This window comes from Excalfactoria chinensis, chromosome 12 (genome assembly GCF_039878825.1).
Source record: "Excalfactoria chinensis isolate bCotChi1 chromosome 12, bCotChi1.hap2, whole genome shotgun sequence".
In the NCBI taxonomy this organism is placed as follows: domain Eukaryota; kingdom Metazoa; phylum Chordata; class Aves; order Galliformes; family Phasianidae; genus Excalfactoria; species Excalfactoria chinensis.
In genome coordinates, this window is record NC_092836.1 from 6090929 (window position 1) to 6109966 (window position 19038).

The 19038-nt window shown below is 43.1% G+C and overlaps 1 protein-coding gene across 25 annotated transcripts in view; it reads left to right on the forward strand.

Moving 5' to 3' along the window:
• The window catches only part of MAGI1 (membrane associated guanylate kinase, WW and PDZ domain containing 1), a 291948-nt gene that overhangs the window by 221753 nt on the left and 51157 nt on the right, over window positions 1–19038 (forward strand). For 9 of the 25 annotated variants that reach the window (XM_072347615.1, XM_072347594.1, XM_072347616.1 and 6 more), the window contains 8 exons: window positions 1964–2174; window positions 5142–5224; window positions 8140–8175; window positions 12150–12207; window positions 13804–13898; window positions 14746–14838; window positions 17085–17267; window positions 17839–18459. In XM_072347615.1, coding sequence (XP_072203716.1) covers window positions 1964–2174; window positions 5142–5224; window positions 8140–8175; window positions 12150–12207; window positions 13804–13898; window positions 14746–14838; window positions 17085–17267; window positions 17839–18459 — 1380 coding nt within the window. Of the gene's footprint in view, window positions 1–1963; window positions 2175–5141; window positions 5225–8136; window positions 8176–12149; window positions 12208–13803; window positions 13899–14745; window positions 14839–17084; window positions 17268–17838; window positions 18460–19038 lie in introns of all 25 variants that reach the window. The other 16 variants (XM_072347596.1, XM_072347604.1, XM_072347602.1 and 13 more) reach the window with 4 other exon arrangements.

A 19038-nucleotide genomic window follows, 5' to 3' on the forward strand; every position in this document is an offset into this window, starting at 1 on the left:
TTCTGCTTTCACTTACTCCAGTGTAGATTTCAATTACATTGAGCCAAATGACAAGTTTAAGTACAGGAAGATGAAATGATGTCTGGTAGAAATTAAAGGTAACATTTGTAAATCCCTTTATGCTCTGAGTTAATCATTCTGGCAAATGCAGAGATTTTTCTTAAAAAGAATCATATAATTACTTCTGATGTCAAGGAACATGCCATCATTTTGAACTTCGCTTTGTGGACAGTCAGCTTGAAATATAAGTCTCCCACTGGAAATCAGAAACTTTCTAAGTTGAAATGATCTTGAATACTACATGAGATACACTCATCTTCATTGTAAATTAGCCCAGAACCTCAATTCTGTCTGTAGCTTTGTCAGCTCATTGTCAGTTCAATCTTAGCCAAGCTCAGAAAGTTCAAGGAAGAGCTTGACCTGTGGTTGAGTTCCAGTCATTAAAATCAATATGAAATGGTTCGGGCATGGCACATTTGAAACTAATTATTGCTCCTTCTGAAATATATGACTGTCCTGTTCCCCTCCTTGCACTGGGAGATACTGCATGCAATTACAAGATCCTCTTCCCCATGGTCCGTTCCAATAGACTGAGGGCTGTGCGCTGTGGAAGTGAGGCCTGATGTCCTACTCAGTGCAGATCTTAATGCCACTCTGGCTATCCTCAAGCAATGGCTGAACGATCACTAGAAACTTGTGTAATATAAAGTCACGCATCTCTGTGGAGCTTGAGAAGGATTTAGGCCAAAGTGTAGTTTTGGTCTTTCTCATGTCAAGTGGTTTGAGGGCTGTGCTCTGCCAGGATGTTCACATTTTCCAACTCAAAATGCTGTAGCTGGCCTCATCCTTCCCAGGCTATGAATCCCTGTCTCTGCCTTCGAGCTCCTTTATGAAGTTTTTCACCTGAGGGTAATTTTTCATGGGTTGTGAGGTGGCAGCAAGCTCGACTCTTATTGCAGGACCTGATTTTATGAGGAAGCCAGTGAGAGATGCTATTTGCCTTCCTTTCCACTCATCTTAGCGCTTTGCCCCTGAACTGAGCGTAGCATCGTTTATTTTCCTCATTTTATTTCAACAAGATGAAATACTGGAAGATACAACTCATTTGTCATAACGTTCTCACACCTTGGCCCCTTGCCTCCATGAAACGGGCACAGAATCAAGAAAAGAGAGATATTCCTCCTATACCAAAGTGATTCCTTATGCTTGTTTCACGTGCAAGTGTGCTAGTCATATTAAAATGCTCCCGCTTCCTTAGCAGACCTCTCAGTGACTTGTGTTTTTCAGGCTGTGGCATGTTTACACTCACAGTCTCAAGCTGGTGATGATTCATTCATGCCTTTTTATCTTGTCAGCTTCTACCTAAAAATATCAAACAGCGGGAAGGCTAGAAAGCAAGCATCTGAGAGTGCTGCTGTAGTCTGGATCTTTTTCTTCCATCTTCTTATTATTTTCAGTATCTCATCTTCTTGCAGAGGCATCATGCATGGTTGAAACAGTACAGGAGCTGCCATTAGTGAGCCCCCCATAAAACAGGGCTGGGGACTCTTTAATTAGCTGTAATTAGGGGTAGGGGGAATGACCAGCAATGCTTCGTGTATATAGTTCAAAACAGCATAAGTAGAAGCATAAACAGTATTTCCATAAAGGGAGAAGGGACAAATGCATCATAAAATAACCCTTAGTGACTTTGATTGGTAGGAGATAGTGTAGATCTGTGTAGTAGAGCTCTCTAGACACCTCAGATGGGCACTTACAAACATGTGGACACGCGGTGCAGTGATGACATTCATTTTTAATTTTTAATTAAAAAAAAGTAAATACACTGATAGAGAAGCTCACCATTGGCTTGTTGACTTTGAGCTTCTGGCTGCCTTGTAAACCATCTTTCCTTTTGATTATTCTTCAGATAGGAAATGTTATTCTCCTAATTCTGAATATGGAAAATGTGTTTAATCTACAGCAGAGCCTGGTGACCAAGACGAGCATCACACGCATATCGTCAGAGAGACAGCCCCACCGTCTGCGATTGATAGCCACACCAATCTTCCCACCACGGAACCATCTCAGAGCCTCCCTCAATACCTACCTCCTTCTGCCGAGGATAACCTAGGTCCTCTGCCAGAAAACTGGGAGATGGCCTACACCGAGAACGGAGAAGTCTATTTTATAGAGTAAAGCTCATTCTCGTTGTTCTGATTCCATCTCTCTCCCCCTCTGCGGGCAGAAGTAAACCTCTGTGGATGCACTGTGTGTGTGTGCATGAAATATTTAGTGTCTGTTTTATGTTGCAGAGCTAAAAGTTCTTTACTGCTTTGTGAAGGGTGTTTGCATTTCCTGATTGGATTAACATCCAGATGACTCCCAAGTTCAAAGACATGGGAATTCCTCCACTCCCACGCAGAACCAGGCTATGGGCTTCGTGCATTGTCAGAACAGCCAAATGTGTTAACATGCTGCAGTGGTTTGCAGGAGGCATAGTTCTTTGCAAAGCAGGCACGGTAAATTCAGGAAAGCAAAAAGCACCTGGTGTTGTACAGGCTTTGCCTAAAAGCTCTGCGCTGTCAGCAGCTTTATGATGATATTGATTTTTTTCTTCATGCCATAAATAATAGTCTCTAATTATACTTGTCTAGATTTATTGAGATAGGAGTAACTTATAAAACAGGACCTGTTGTGGAGCTGAGCTAGATTAAAATTCAATTAGCTTATGAAACTCGAGGCCTTAGCTGTGCAAGCAGAGGGAGGGATGAGGAATTGATTTGAGCTTTGGGAGAAGCCAAGAAGAGGTTCATCGTTGCAGGTTTTCTCTTGGTTGCAGGGGAGCACATTAGAGAAGAGTGCCAGAATGCTGGAGATACCAAGGAAATTTTGAACGTCCTAGCACAGAAGTACATCAAAAGTACATCAAATGTCAAAGTACATCAAATTAACGACTGGATGTTGTGTTGAGGGACGTGGTTTAGTGGGAGCTATTGGTAATAGATGAACGGTTGGACTGGATGTTCTCTTAGGTCTTTTCCAACCTTGGTGATTCTATGATTCTATGAAATAATTTGTTAGACCTTTTGCAGGAGAGTAATAGACATGGTGGAAAAATATCGTCTGCATCTACACCTTGTTGTCTGGTGGCAAAGTCTGGAAGCGGACCAATTGCTGCCTTCCCTGCAGTGCAGATTTTGGGGGTACAGATGCACAGGGTGATTCTGTGCAAGAGCGTGTTGGTGTGGATACAGTGCTGAATGGCTGCAGTTGTACTAATTCTAAGGACACTCTGAACCTAGAAACAATTTAGTTTGATTTGTTTCAAGCTAATGAGCTGGTGCATCCAAGCTGGTTCAGATGCCTGTAACTATCATCTGCAGCACTTTGAGTTATCAAGTCAGGGTGCAGAAGGGAGTAGTATGGGAACATCTGAAATGCATGCAAAACCACCAGCACAGGTCTAGCAGGGCTGGAGCTGTGTGCTGGAGAACTGACCCTTGCTGGCTTGTAACTGAAGTGATTTATCTTCATAATACATTGAACTGATATGCTAGTTGGATTTTCATTACCCCATGTATCCCAATCCTTGTTACCCTGTATGTAGGTCAGTCCATGTTGCAGGTCTGACACAATGCTGTCCCTCTGTATGATCTAAAAGGTGTTCAGCTAAATTCTCTGCACCTCAACAAACCACACTGTTGTGAGCCTTAGGTTGCTGAATGCAGAGTTAGAGGAAATATGTAAATATTCAGTTGCTCTCCTCCTACAGCCCTTTTTCTCAGCTAGGCTACACTTTCCTATTTATAAGTTGGCAGAACCCCTCTGCTTTATTGTTTTTAATTTGCATGACTTGCTGAATTTCTGCCATTCAGTTTTCGAGCTGGAGATTAATTGTTCTGAAGCATACAAAAGGTTTAAAAACCAGTTTGCTCATCCTGCCTTGGGCAGGCAGGGCAGCAGGATGTGTAAAGCAATGACTTTTTATAGAATCATAGAATTATTACAGCTGGAAAAGACTACTAAGATCATCAAGTCCAGTGCCAACCATGCCCACTGACCACATCCCTCAGTGGTTCTTGAACACCTCCAGGGACGGTGACCCCACCACCTCCCAGAGCAGCCTGCTCCAATGCCTCACTACTCTTCCTAAGAACATTTTCCTAATATCCAATGATGTGGATGCTAGGAGCAGGGCAGTCACATGTCCTAGCAGTAAATATGAGTTTGCTGGTCAAGTGTTAGTTCCTCGAGGATTACAGCTCTTGTTATGGCATTTCCTACATCATGAGGCTGTTGTGATGCTGAGGTTAAGCTTGTACGCTTCTCCAAGACCCTGAAGGAGAATAGTTTTCCTACGGTACTGAAGCTTCAAACTGTTCAACAGTGAAGACTAAGCCAGACAGATAGCACCTCAGGGACCAGAGGGCTATCTTTGCAGGTCAGGTCTGTGATTACATCAGGCTGTGGCATTATATTACAAGTTTGTCTCCATATGCATATGAAATGATGGGAGGAGATAATGTTTAGAGAATGACTTGCAGTGCTGTTCACACTGCAACCTTCACTGCCAGGACTGGCACTGCCGAGCTGCCTGGGGATTGGTAGGAAGGAAGAGATGAAAACAAAGTTGTTCTGCTTCCATCCAAGGCTTCCACAGAACATTTCTGTTGGTGTAATTAGAAGCTGTCACTGGAAGTTTTGCTTTTGACTAATGTGAGGGCCATATCCAAACAAACGTTAAAGGTCTTCTGCAATGAGAAAGGTCACTGTGTGTTTTATGGGGGAAGGGAAATTTATGTATTTTCATTGGGAGGCAAATGGCTTTGAGACAGCTCCTGGAATTAAGAAACAAATCACTAAAGCCAGAAGTCGAGAAATTCATATTACAATATTGTAGCTTTCACATGCCTCCTGCCAGTCAGGAACACTGATTTCCATAGTTTAGCTTTTTTGTTTTTCACCTTTGTTTTTACAACGCCACGATTCCCGTGGTTTGATGATCTAGTTTGCAGAATAGCAAATTCAGTGCTGCTGCTGCTGAGGCAAAAGTATGCCTTCAGGTCTGCTGAATAATACAGAGGATATATATTTTTCTGTCGCTGATACTTCAGCTCTGGTTTATTAACAAAGGTCAAATTTCCATTTTTTGTTTCCAGCCATAATACAAAAACAACATCTTGGCTAGATCCACGGTGCCTGAGCAAACAGCAGAAGCCTCTAGAAGAATGTGAAGATGATGGTAAGAGACTGAAAATAGCTCAATAATAATGTGTTTGGTCCGTTGGCTTTCTCTTTCCTTTGCGATAACCTGCGTTCAGAAATGTGTAAAAATAATAATGATAAGGTTCATGAGTAAGTGCATAGAGGTGGTGCTCATGATGTTGTAAAATCACTGTGTGTGTGTGTAAGCCATCAAGAAGGCTGATTGTTTAATGAAAGTCAGCAAGAGGTGGTAGAAGGACGAGGCTCTGTTTTTGCAGAGGCTTTCCAGTACATACCAGTGCTGACCATACCCCAGAGCTCCGTGGGTCCCCGTGGTAGCAGGAACACATCAGGGCCTCAGTGGGCTCCACCGTGTTGCCCTGCTTTACTCGAATTGTGTTTGGGCAGAAATAACTCAATTGCTTCACTTTTAAACTTAACGTCTGGAGGTACACTTGATGTTAGGGTTGCTGAAAACAAGTTTGGTTGGAAATGGTAGATTTTTGCCACTGATAATCTGCACCGATGTAATTTTGTATTCCTTGAGATGTTGGAAATGCAAGCCACTGTCTGGTTTAGAGCAGCCAGAGGCAGGGCTGCTAATGGAGGTTTTTTCCCTGTGCTGGAAGAAAAGGGACTAATGACAAAAACAACTTAAACTTGGGAAAACTTGTGTGGAAATTTTGGTCTACAGACCAGAAAAGGTGTTGGTATCCTAGTGAATAATTTTGGCTGACACAGTGCTATCGTGGTAGACAGATAAAGGCAGAGAGTTTCACCTCATCCGTGTTGGTGCTGTCCTTGTGAAATGAAGTTTTGCAGTGTGATTAACCTCCTACTGGTGTGAGTAAGCCCATTGCAAGTTACGATTTTCATAGAATCGTTAAGGTTGGAAAGACCACTAAGATCATCTAGTCCAGCCACCATTTGATTTTGGAAAAGGAGCAGCTTTCCCATTTGACCTTTATGACTGTTAGGCGTTCTGATTTTTGCAACGCCCAGTTTCTCAGGCCTCCCCCTTCACTTGTGAGGTTTGCAGGATGTGAGGAGCCGTCTGTGTGTGCAGAGCCATCAGCTGTCAGGGGGGAGCTGCGCCAATGAAGGACTCTTTCTGGGCCTAAAAACGGATACGTCAGTGGGTAATCAGAACTGGAGCAAAATGAAATGGTAGCATACACAGGCAGAGCTCCCTCCTCCTTGCAATTAAGCATTGCTGGAAATTAAAAAAGAAGGTTGCAAAAGCTCAGCACAAGGTTTATCCTTTTGGAGAGCATTTTACCCTGAGCACAACTTCTGCCCCAGCAGAAGTTCACCCACCATGCCAGTAGCCCTATTAACAACACACAGCACTTCTCCCTGTAGAAGGGAAAGCCTTCTAAACCTCTGGTCCTCTTTGCAATTACAAGGCAAGCACTGGCGTGATTTATTTAATTGGGATTGGAGACATACAGCTGCATCATTTTGTTTTTTAATTTAGTTCGTAGTTTCACAGAGTAACAACATTTTTGTTTATCATGTCCTTAAAAGTATCAAGCTCCATCTTCCCACGTGCCCCTCCGCTTCATTCACCAAGTTGCTCATTAATGAACGTTTTTAACATTCAGTAATTAGATGAGTTGCTTCATAGTGCAGCAGTGCACTGCAGTGTTTTGCCTGGCTTCTCTGATCTTACTTCACACATAAGAATAATTGTACATCATGGCACTAAGAACAGAGAAAATTATCATGGATATCGGATGGGTTTTTTTGTGAGGGTCATGTTGGGGTCCCACTGAAGTCATGGGACTCCAGCTTCATTTTTTGTGTCTGTTGTGTCTGTGTACGTGTGAGTTTCAGGCTCAGTCCCATCCTGTTTGTGGGTTTTGTGCCTGTTGGATGTTCTTTCTGGCCTGTCGGGTGTTATTTCTCTGTGAGGTTTGTCCCTAACAAGTTGGTGGTAGTTTCGAGTTGTTTAGGCTATCATAGTTCATATTTCATGTTAATGTTCCTAAACAGATGTTATGGTAGAACCTATTGCAGATCATTGGAGTGTTTTCTAGGTATCTAGATTTTCAAAAGCAGTTTACTATGACACTACACCTTCTGTTTGCTTCTGTCATTCACTTATACAACTTATGCTTTACCATATTAGGTTCATGATTGTTTTTACCATCTTTGTTCTGGTTTTGTCATCATCCTTCATTTTCTGACTGCATTATTATTATTTATAGGCTAAGCAGTACTTTAATCATCTGTGTCACTGTTAACGTATGAATATGGAGCAGATAATGATAAATGGAGCAAGAGCGAATATTGATGGCTTTGTGTGTTTAGAAAACTATGTGATCTTTGTCCCAGGTGCCTCTAAAACTGCCTAATTCCTGTCTATGCCTTTACCAGTGCCTCTGGACTTCGGCGGGGGCCTGTGGCTCCAGTTAAATGAGTCATGAGTTACTTCACATCCATCTTAAATCATCTGAGGAGCTACAGCGGAGTCAATCAGACCTTTCATGCACACAAATTTAGGGCTGTTCTTGAGGACCTTGCTACATTAGTTCTTATTTGGATGCAAGGTTTTTCTCTCAGATTTCTTCATTGGCATTCAGGTCTGGCCACCTGATAGATCCATATGTCTGCAGAACTGATTACAAAGGTCAGACCATGCAGATCTGAGGGAGAAGCTTCACTGCAGCAAGAAGTATACAAACGTGTTGCTTTGCCACATCAAACTCTGTGGCATGAAATTAACCAAGTGATATAGGTATTCCATTTTTTTTTTTTTCATTACATATGTGAAATCCATCAATATTCTGGTCACTAGGTTGTGATAAATGAATGGGAAGCTTGGGCTCAATCTATAGTAAGTTAGTGCTGGTTCTGCTGTTTGCTGTAGGGAATTTCTTGCTTGGTGCTGGTATCTGAATTTTTCTTTTAATTTTTTCTATCTCATTTACTGCTCTTCCCTTGGAGAAGAAGGGGTACACACGGAGGAACTGGACAGTGAACTAGGTAAATCATCCATCTCTCGTTTTGATGTTTGACTTCAACTGCACTGTGTTAAGCCTTCAATTGCTTTCTCCTTTTTTGTCATTTCGCATCTTTCAATTTTGCTCATTTCAACAAGCGTAATTTAGCAACAAAACTTCCCTAGCCAACAAAGGTATTGGTCTTCTCTGCTCTTACACTGATTTTCTTACCGATTCAGGGTTTGAAGAAAGCTGGAGGGCCTTAATTGTGCAAGGTTGGTTCAAAGTTATTTCCCCCTGCAGAAGTTAGGGGCTTTTACGTTGGTATCACTGACTTCAGGGTGAGGCTTAATGTTGCCGAAATCAAGTGGGTAAAGGTGAAAGTATCTCCCAGGCAAGAGAGTTAAATTGTGGTTTAGGAAGTTTCAGTATCACACAGGGTTGCTTTTGCTGAGCTTGTGAATGAAACAGCAGAATGTTTTGCCTCAGTAGGTGATTTTATAAACAGACAATCTTCAGTGATATGGTACATTTTTATTTGCTGAAGAGGGCTGTCTTGGTACCTAATCTCATCTGTGCTTGTTCTGTTTATGCTGATGGTGGATGTAGTTGTTACTTCTGTTCACCTACACTGTAGTGCACTGAAAGGCATGAAATTGCACAGAGTTTTGTTTCCACTCGGTTTATTATTGCTTTAAAGACGACTGTTTACAGTTTATATTTGTGCATACAGGAGGCCTGCATTACCAGAAAATTAACCTCCAGTGTCTGTAATGATTTGCAAGTTATTTTGCTTCCTGCTTTTGTGTGATTGATAGGGCATTGGCAGCCAGCAGCTTTTGAATGACTTTTAACACTGCCCCAAGAGCAGTTCTCCTGGGTCATATACCTGGAGTAGTGCATGAGGATAAGTGTTGAAAAACAGATGCAGGAAAACTCATTAATTGATAAGCCTGGCCCGAGTTCCGCAGGCACTTCTGCACTCAGGTGTTCTGTTTGAACATCACGAGATGTTCCCTTTGTTGTAATGCAGGAAGGCTTTATTGAGATCTTAGCCCATTGATACATTGCTGGGATTAGCAAATAATGCCGTGAGGAGGAAGATATGTTCAAATGGTTCAGCATTAGTGAGAGGGCATGAAAACGTACAGCCTGTTCACTAAGTGCACTAGTGTTGAGTATAAACATGTTGTTGCCAGATAAATTGCTCTGCAGTGTATCTGCAGTTTGCTTTATGAATATGAGAAAATGGAAAGTGGAAGTATCTTTCAAAGAGATGGACTCAACATGGAATCATCTCTTTAAGGTTATCACCCTTCTGTTGTTAGAACGTTGCAGTGAAGGGCACAGAAATCTAGGCTTTGGAGTAGAACTGTTATATGCTTGGGCAGATCCTCCTGGGCTCACCTACGTGGGGAGCAATACGAGCTGAGTACACTGAGCTCATCTCCAGCTCCTTTATGGTTGGGTAAAACCCAATTCCCTGCTTTTGGAGTTCTGTTGTTGGAATCCATCCACTCATCCATTCTCTCTGTAGAACAGGGTACTAAACAAGAACATCTCAGTAGGAATCTGGTTATTTATCTCAGACTTTAAAGTATAAAAATTGGGGTTTTTTCCATTGAATTTACCTGCTAACAAATGCCCCGAGGCTGCAGAATGCTGCATGCCAAATTAAAAACCACATGACTCTCTCAGACTCCTAATGGTGCAAAATGTATTTTTGAAGTCTTATGTTTATGAAAAATTCGAATACCCTGGGTCATCTTCAGCACAGCAGAGAAGGTAGAGAAGGGACATGAATTATTTAAAGCAGCTAAGAAGCTCGACTGTGCTACGGAAAATAATGGTTTAGATTGCTATGGAGATTACTGCTGTTAGATAAATTTCATAAGGCCTTTAGAAGTCTGAAAGTGCATCTACGTAATCAACAAGTAATGTGTTGAAAGCTACAGTTTTTTGTATTGGTATTTCTGGAAACACAGACGTAGATTCTTTAAGTGGAATGCTGAAGAGATAGAAAACTGTCTGGTAGTCTGACATGATTTTGGCACAGCAGCATTTTTGGGATTAAGAAAGCACTGAATTTCTGTTTTGTTCCATGGACATTCTTTAAAAGAAAAGAAACAAAACAAAACAAGATTTAACATAAAAAAACCTATTGTAAGCAGAAGAAAAGTGTAGTATTCTTGAGTGTAAAAATCAAAAACATTACTAAAAGATAAACATTACTGAGGAAGAATAATGGTGGAAAACTCACTTTGAGGCATTTATACATTACATCTCCCTTCCCATATTCACTTTTCTTGCTCCTCCACTGCTTGGTCGTTGGTATTCTGCTTTCAGCCTAGGGCAAGTTAGGAGTGAAGTGGTAGCTACAACCTGTGATGTCCCTGATTGCTTGCCAAGTTTTAATCTTGCTGTACTGAAATTCTTCAAGCTGGCCCCAGAATGTTTTCACCAGAGAGGCCTCCTTTGCAAACCAGAGCTGTCACTGCAAAAATACTTTTGAAGATTGGCCTCCTGCTTTGTAACTTTTGTTTTCATACAGTCTTCTTCCATGTATAGTGTGAAGGAATATCAGTTTCTGAAGCATTCATTTCAAATCAGTCCTCTGATAAACTTGTATAGTATTTTTATACTCAAATCTTAGCACTGGCTTGCATTTAATTGCTTATGTCTCAAGGAATCCAAAGATGTTTAATCCAGCAAGGATAAAACAGTGATAGGAATGAAAAACCTACCTTCTATCTGCAAATAAGGGAATGTGGAGTGAAAACCATGCAATCAATTTCGTCTGATCTTCAGCCAACTCTGAACACAGACGTAAACTTTGAGTAATTAGCCCATGTGTGTTTGTATAGATTCTGTTCATCTCCAGTCTGGAGATATTTCTGTCCTTATGGCAACGTAGCTGAAGTCTATTAAGGCAGGATGAGATTGTTACATTTATCCAAATTAACAGGCCATTGCTGATTGTATTGGTCGAGCAATTGATACTGTTAATGAAAACAAATCTTTGCATTTGGTAATAAATGAACACTGATTGTTCACTATTGGTCTTGTCAACTTAGTGGTAAATCTTGAGGAACTATTTTGCATTGAATGTGTATTATCTGACAGTGCTGAGGCTGTGGGACAGGGAGCACAATCACACAGTCCATTGCATGGTGAAGCTTTCTTTTGAGTTGAGTTACAGTATTGTAGAGCTACACCACTGGATCCAGTGATAATTTCAGTACTTACAGCCAATAGGAACATTGTGTTGAAATGAGTAGGACAAGGATCAGGCCCTTAAGTAATACATGCAGCTTTAATAACCCTCAGTTGGATGCTGAAGTGATTTTATTACATTCACTAATTATAGCTAAAGTACTATATGCAGTCTAGAAAATCAACGGGAACAAATGTGGATACATTTCCAAACACTAATTTCATCTTCAGAACTGTTTTTTTGTTAATTATGCTAATTAAAAAAAGGGAATCTCTGTTACATGTGATTATGGCAATATGTGTTTTTACATTAAGTGCTATGCAGTGAGATTACGTCTGTGTGTGCCAGCCCCACATGGGTGGTTTCCATATGCTGAGCGTTTACATTAAGTTCCTTTTGTCCCATTCCAAGATGTACATTTACACTGGGCTGGGGGCTGAGGCATGCATTGTAAATCTCTAAGAAATGAGTCAAAAAATATGCTTTTATCAGCAGGGGTGATCATAAATGGCCTGTCTGGGGTACAGAAGAGGAAGATGCTCTTTCTGTTAGTCTGCTGCAGTCTCACCCGTCTTCAGATGCTGGTGTTAAAATAAATCTGACCTGTTCAATGAGTCCATTTCTGTTGCAGTGCTTCCATGGAGGGCTGCTCTGCCTTTGGTGGCCAAACCATGAGGGTACTTGTGGTGTCCCAGAAAGAAAACGTATCGACCACTTGTTCATTTAATGCCAAGAGCAAACCTAACATTGAACAGCTGGGGTGTCTTCCCACTGATCTCCAGTAATGTTTTTTCTATTTCCAGAGTTGCCTGCTGGTTGGGAGAAAATTGAGGATCCCGTATATGGTGTCTACTATGTAGAGTAAGTGCTGTGCTGTGGTTCTGGTGGGCAGTGGGGGCTGCACTCTGCGGCATTTCAGTGGCATCCTATGTGGAGCCCTGGTGCCTGCTCCATTGTAAGTCATTGGTAAGGAGGTGTGGAGGAGCTGATGTACCCACACCGCCCCACAGAGGTTCTTTTGCTGGGCTGTGTTGTTCAGACTAGAGTTATGGGGTTAGAGCAGCTCTCGCCAGAATTAGAACAGCTCCTTTATCTGAATGACAAATTCCTCCCTTGGGAAACTGGAGAGCTGAGTTTTGTTTCATCACTGACCCCATAAAATGAATTTTTAATTATGTGTATACTCCTGTCTACTAGGATGGCTTACGATAGCCCTCAGAATAGACATGGAATACAATTTCTGTCTGCTTTGGCTCATTTCTGACCCTACCATCTGTGCCTAGGGAAACAAGGTTAGCAAACTGTATAATTAAGGCTTGACATTTATTTATCAAAGGCATCGAGAATATTTTTTTGCTATTAAATGCCATGCCAAGAATTGTTTCCAGTGTTTTTTCCCATCACTTCACATATGGATGCCAGTTATTTCCGCGGCACTCCTTCCTGTTGGAATTAAACTGGAAAGTAACAACGATGAGACATAAGTTTATTTTACTTGCTATCAATAAACTGGCAGAATGGTTTGAATTTGAGCATCTGGCTCTTCCTTCTAATTCAGGCACTGCGTTTTTGCTGCTTACGAAGTTTGTTTGAGAAACAACTGTAGGGTGAAAAGGTTTAAACTGTATCATTTTTTGAAACCATTCTAATTTCTCCTAACTTTCTGAAGCTGCCTTGAAATGGAAAATGCTTTACAAAACTCATGAACTGGCTTTTACTTCTTTCTTTGGTTGTTTGAGTATTGATCTTTAGCAGAAATGTTCAGAACAAGCACTCTGCAGAGATCATAGCATAATTACTTAAAAACGTGCTTGGTTTTTATTAAAGACGTTGTGGAATGAGAGACAATAAAATAGCAAGTTCTGAAAGGTAGGCCTTGCATTGGACACATAGGTGGGCTTTAAGAGAACGCAATTCAATCTGCACATCCCCTCACAGTGGGAACTCTTCATAGTGATGGAGAAACTTTACAGTAGAAGGGAGATTACAGAAACTATTGAATTAATGGGTGACGAGCAGCTCATCTCTGCTGCAGATGTTACCTGGTATTTGGACTTCCTCTGTTTTTTGTTTGTTTGACTTCAGTGAGCTGGAGAATGACTGTGCCCTTAGGAATCCAGTTAAAGCGGTGATGATGTAGGCTGGCCTTTTAAAATGCAATCAGACAGACCTCACCTTTCCTGCTGTAATTGCATTTTTTTTTTTAAAGAATGAATCACTACTTTAATGTATTTGATATCACCTGCCATTTCTACTCAGACATCATATTGTTACTGGAATGCTCTTGTTTTCTTAAGAAGGCATTTTGGCTCACCTAGATGAGCACTGCTTCACATACACTGCTGTCAATATTGCTTGGTATTTCATTCCCTTCCTCAGAGAGGTTTCACACCTGACCATGATTCCTGCTTGTCACATGACAGATTTCCTAATTCATCATTTCTCTTCCATCCCCAGCCACATCAACCGGAAGACACAATATGAGAACCCGGTTCTTGAAGCAAAGAGGAAGAAGCAGCTTGAACAACAGCAGCAGCAGCAGCCACCAGAAGGTTAGCAGCACCAAGGGCACGATGCAACCATCATTGGGGTGTTCAGGGGGGAACCTGCCTTCCCTCACTTTGGCAGCACCGTGCTGATGGTTTTGTCCTTTGTTCGGTGGCCGTAGTGTGTTCTAGAGGTAAAACGATACCCACAGGAAAGGCTGGTTTGGGACTCATAGTTTACTGAAGGGAATGAGGAGTGGGCATTGTACACATATGCTAGAGAAACCCCTCTGCATGGGAGAGCTTTTGCATTTTGTGTAGCTCAAACATGTGAAGTAATTTAATAATTTTGGAACACTTCACCTCCCCCATTTTTTTTCCCCTTTATTCATTTATTATAAAATGTTTTCCTTTTATTTTCTCTTTTTAAAACAACCCAATGGCAATGAGTGACCTACAGGTTTCTTTTTGGACCTTCATAGCTTTCCTACCCCTTGCTGAACAGCAGCTCCTGTCAAAGGGAGAGAAGACGTAGGTCTCAGCATTCATCCTACAGCCCCAATTGCCGCAACATCATCCCTTTTATTTCTCAGTCATGGTGAACAGATGTTGTGAGGACTGTGAAGAATAGCTTTAATGTAAATGTTGGGGCCACTTTGTTGCAAGTACCAAGTGTGAGTGTGAGGAATACTGTCTGAGCACATGCAGACTGATTGACTTAAACATAGAGGATCATCCAGGACTGTTTTTTGAACATCCCATTCATTTTGTTCCTTCTCTCTGTGTCTCCTTCTGTTCTTGCTATGCTTTATATGTCTCCTTTGCTCAAACCCCACGCTCCCAACGTATGTACGTGGAGGAACTCATAGTGCTGTTGTGAAACGAGTAACATTTCCCTCTCTGCCCTCTCCAGAATGGACAGAGGAGTGTCCATCTCTCCCACCACCCGCTGCTCCAAACCTTGTTTCAAACAACCAAGAGGCAGTTCGGGAAGCACCAGTGCAAGGTAACAACCTTGTTAAACCAGTTGTAAAAGTGCAGCAAGGTTTTTTCCTGCAAAGGAAGTTCCCACCACGACCAATAAAGGGAGTATCACGCACCAGTCCCCTAGACTTTGAGACTAATTACCTCAAAACCACATTTGTTGCCAAATGTGAGGAGCAAATGTGATTACCTGCATGACTGTTCTTCATGTAGTATCCCAGGTCTTCAAAAAGGCACAAAAACGTGAGTTACATCAGTGGGTTTTAACCGCTGATGCTGGATGCAGGTACAAACAGGAGGAGATATTTTTCTACAGAGCTGTATTGTTAGGCAAGGATTAGGCATTTATGTCTTCATAGCTGAGTTTACAGCATAGCTCTTACAGTACGATCCAGGGCATAGATTTCTTTTTGTTCACACAGGGCAGGCTTCCCTCCCAAAAAACCAACACAGAATCATGCAAACCCTCCAGCACATTCCCATGGGATATTAGAGTATATTAGGGTAGTCCAGATTGGCACCAAGGAAAAACATGTCTGGAGATGGCGCCCTGTCCACCAGGCATCCAGCACTGGTCATTTCATCTGAGTGATGTTTTATAGTATTGAAACGGTACAAGGGCTGCCCAAACTCCATGCCTAGCAATGCAGGACCCATTGTGCAGGGGACCTCGCTCAGCTCTCCACCTGCTGCCGACTGCCATCCACCAAAATCTTGCACCAATATGTTTGTTAGCCTGCCTCAATGATGTTCTGGTCCACACGGATACTCTTCTCTCTCTCACTCCTTCCTCTTCCTTTCTTAGTGCTGCTCCTCCTTTTCTTGCTCCCTGTTTGTAGCACTGTTCTCTGCTTCCCTGTCCCCTTGCCCTGTACCTGGGTGTTTCCATTTCCCTCTGGTGGCACTGCTGGGATCTTCCAGATACACTCCTTTAAAACATTCTCCCCCTGCAAATACCGTAGGTGTGACATAGCCTGTGGTGCTACTGTCTCTTGTTACTAAGGGCAAGTTCAAGCTGTGTTAGTAGGCAGATGCTGGCAAGCTTTGCTTGTTCTGCTCATTTTTTTAACCAAAAATGAGCACAGGGCCAAATCTTGCTACGCGCTGCCTATGTTTTTCTGCACCTTGGGGTCTGAGCACAGTATCTGCCTGCCATGTGCAGGATTACCATGTTCCTGTGCTACCCTTCAAAGGCAGAAGACGGAGTCCTTGTACTGCCCCCTCATGAATAATCTTCAAATATACGTTTTATTTTATTTTTTCCCCCCTTTCAAAGGCTTACAAGCTTCCGGTTTCCCTTAAGGTTTGCTTTCTGAGCAGAGCCCCACGGCAATGCTGCCGAGGTTTCTGAAATCATGCCAGCTCTGCTGGCTGTGACACAGGCTGCTGATCCTGGAGCTGTCACCAGAGGGCTTCGTGGCACAGGCTTTTCCCCTCTAAACGTTAAAAATAATTAGAAGTGCAGAGGTGCGTAGTGTTGGCACTGTGAAGTACACAACCGTGACTCCTTTCCCATCCTGTGCAATGTGCTGCGCAAGGATGAGCTTTTGCTTTTGGAGCACCTTGTTCTCCCTTATCCGTGCTCCCAGAGAGCGTTAGCAGTCCTCCAGCACAGCCCCCCCTCAGGACTCGGGATGCTCTTTGATCCACCTTCACTACAGCACTGCTTCATCCACTGCAGGTGAGGAGCAGGAAGGAAAGAGTCAGACTTGAGACCGTGTCTGAAGAGCGATGTCAGCATCCCCCCTGCTCCTCATCAGAGGAGGTCACAGGGGGGTAGTGATGGTGGGGTGGGTAGGGGATTAGCTGAAGGGTTCCGTGGTGTCTGAACATTGCTCTGGAGCTGCTGGAGAAAGCCAAGTGAAATAAAACTATGATACCCATTTCTGCAGAAATTTTCACTGCCAACTCGATCTCATCCTTAGTGGAGTGGATATAACCACCTCAAGATAGAGATAAGACGTATTATCAAAACCAGCATTGCTAGCTTTAATGTATTCCCTTCCAAAAAAACCCCTTTCCCCTTGTGTAGCCTCAGGACTGTGGTGCATCCAACCACAGCAAAGGCAGCAGCTGGAAGTCGGAGGGTTTTGCTCACCCCTTTCCCTGTGTGATTGGTGGAGGGCAGTGAGGTGACAGGGCAGCAGAGTCTGGTCCTGTCCCAGCTCCCCGCTGTTTGTGCACTTGTTAGAATGCAGAGGGATGGAGGAAAAGAAGACCGAATGCTCTTGCCTGCCTTTTTATAGATTTTCCAAACTTCCTACACAGGGAAACCTTTCTTTACAAGAAACCCTTCTGAGTTGAAAGGGAAGTTCATCCACACGAAGTTAAGGAAAAGCAGCAGGGGGTTCGGCTTCACCGTTGTCGGAGGAGATGAGCCGGATGAGTTTCTGCAGATCAAAAGTTTGGTGCTTGACGGCCCTGCGGCGCTGGACGGCAAAATGGAGACAGGTACTGGTGCTGTCACTCAAAATCACCTCCATTGCTTGGGTTTATGGTTTTGCGGCTGTTTTTATATGCAGTTCAAAGCAACCTTTAGTCCTCGTCGTGTTTTTGGGGAAAGATGTTCAGCTTTCCGATCAGCAAGCAGGGAGGTGGGATGCAACATGGCACAGTATTTAAGCAGTTGCTGTTTGAGCCTTCTGTTACAGCTCTCAGTTTTGTTCCTGTCAGATGTCATTGTAGAGCAGGGTGTGACAGTGAGAGCTGGGCTTGCCAATAACTGCAAAATGGGCGATATATCGTTGCTTGAGTTTATTACCTTTTTGCATGAAGCAAATTCCATTTGCACTTTCAGAAAGTGTTTATGCACATGAAGGCTTTATGTGCTGAATCCACTGTGTGCTGGTAGTTCTCGCCTGTCCAAATATTATCACAGCTTTTCTTTGCAAAATACTTTAGTGCTGCTCTCTACTCACTAGTGGCACCTGTGGGCTTCCGGGGCTCCAATTCTGTGTTGCTGAGGTGTACAAGTGTGGTGTGGCTGTACACACCTGACATACCTCTCTTGTGTCCTCCACAGGGGATGTCATAGTCAGCGTGAACGACACCTGCGTGCTGGGGCACACTCACGCCCAAGTTGTGAAAATCTTCCAGTCCATCCCCATTGGTGCCAGCGTGGACCTCGAACTGTGCCGAGGCTACCCCCTGCCCTTCGATCCCGATGACCCCAACACAAGCCTGGTGACATCCGTGGCAATTTTGGACAAAGAGCCGATTATTGTGAACGGGCAGGAAAATTATGACTCCCCGGCTAGCCACAGTAGTAAAACAGGGAAAGTCAATGGCACAAAGGAAGCGAGACCCAGCAGCCCAGCTGAGGTCTCCTCCAACGGACCCCATGGGTACCCCAATGACACAGTCTCTTTGGCGTCTTCAATAGCAACACAACCTGAACTGATAACTGTGCATATAGTGAAAGGGCCCATGGGCTTTGGCTTTACTATAGCAGACAGTCCCGGTGGGGGTGGCCAAAGGGTGAAACAAATTGTGGACAGCCCACGATGCCGGGGCCTGAAGGAGGGTGACCTTATAGTCGAAGTCAACAAGAAGAATGTGCAGAGCCTCACTCACAACCAGGTGGTAGATATGCTGATTGAATGTCCGAAGGGAAGCGAGGTCACGTTGCTGGTGCAGCGAGGAGGTAAGTCTTTAAAACTACTTGAAAATATTTCTTCTTCAAGTTATCCGAAAACGTGCATGTCATGAAAGATCTGCTCCCTTAAACTTCAATGTTGCAAAGGTTTGTGTCTGGAGGTGTAAGAACTGCTGCATGTTGACAGTTGCCACGTCAAATGGATGGTTAAAGTTATTTGTTGTTTGGTGCTTTGTGGGGGTGAATGTGCTTGCAGCTCCTGCGTGCTCTTGCACTACACACAGCTTCTGGTAGGGGGCAAGCGGGTTGTATGGTTACACCTTTGCCTTACATGACATCCCCTGATCTGCTCATAAAACTTGATTTGTTTAAATAATGTGGGTATTTCTTGTTGTTTTGTGGGATGGAAGAGGATTGTGATATATTTTGTGGTTTGCAGTGTCCGAAGCCAGATAGCCATGGACTTTTCAGTGTGGAACGGTTACACCTGGGATGCAGGTTGTAACCTGGGTTGGAGGCAGAGCATTTAAACTTCCCCAGGTTGTGAGCAATTGAAGTGCTACTTCTTGACCTGTTTATTTGCTGGCAATCAGGAGCTGAACTCAAGTTTTGGTTGCATTGCTGAAG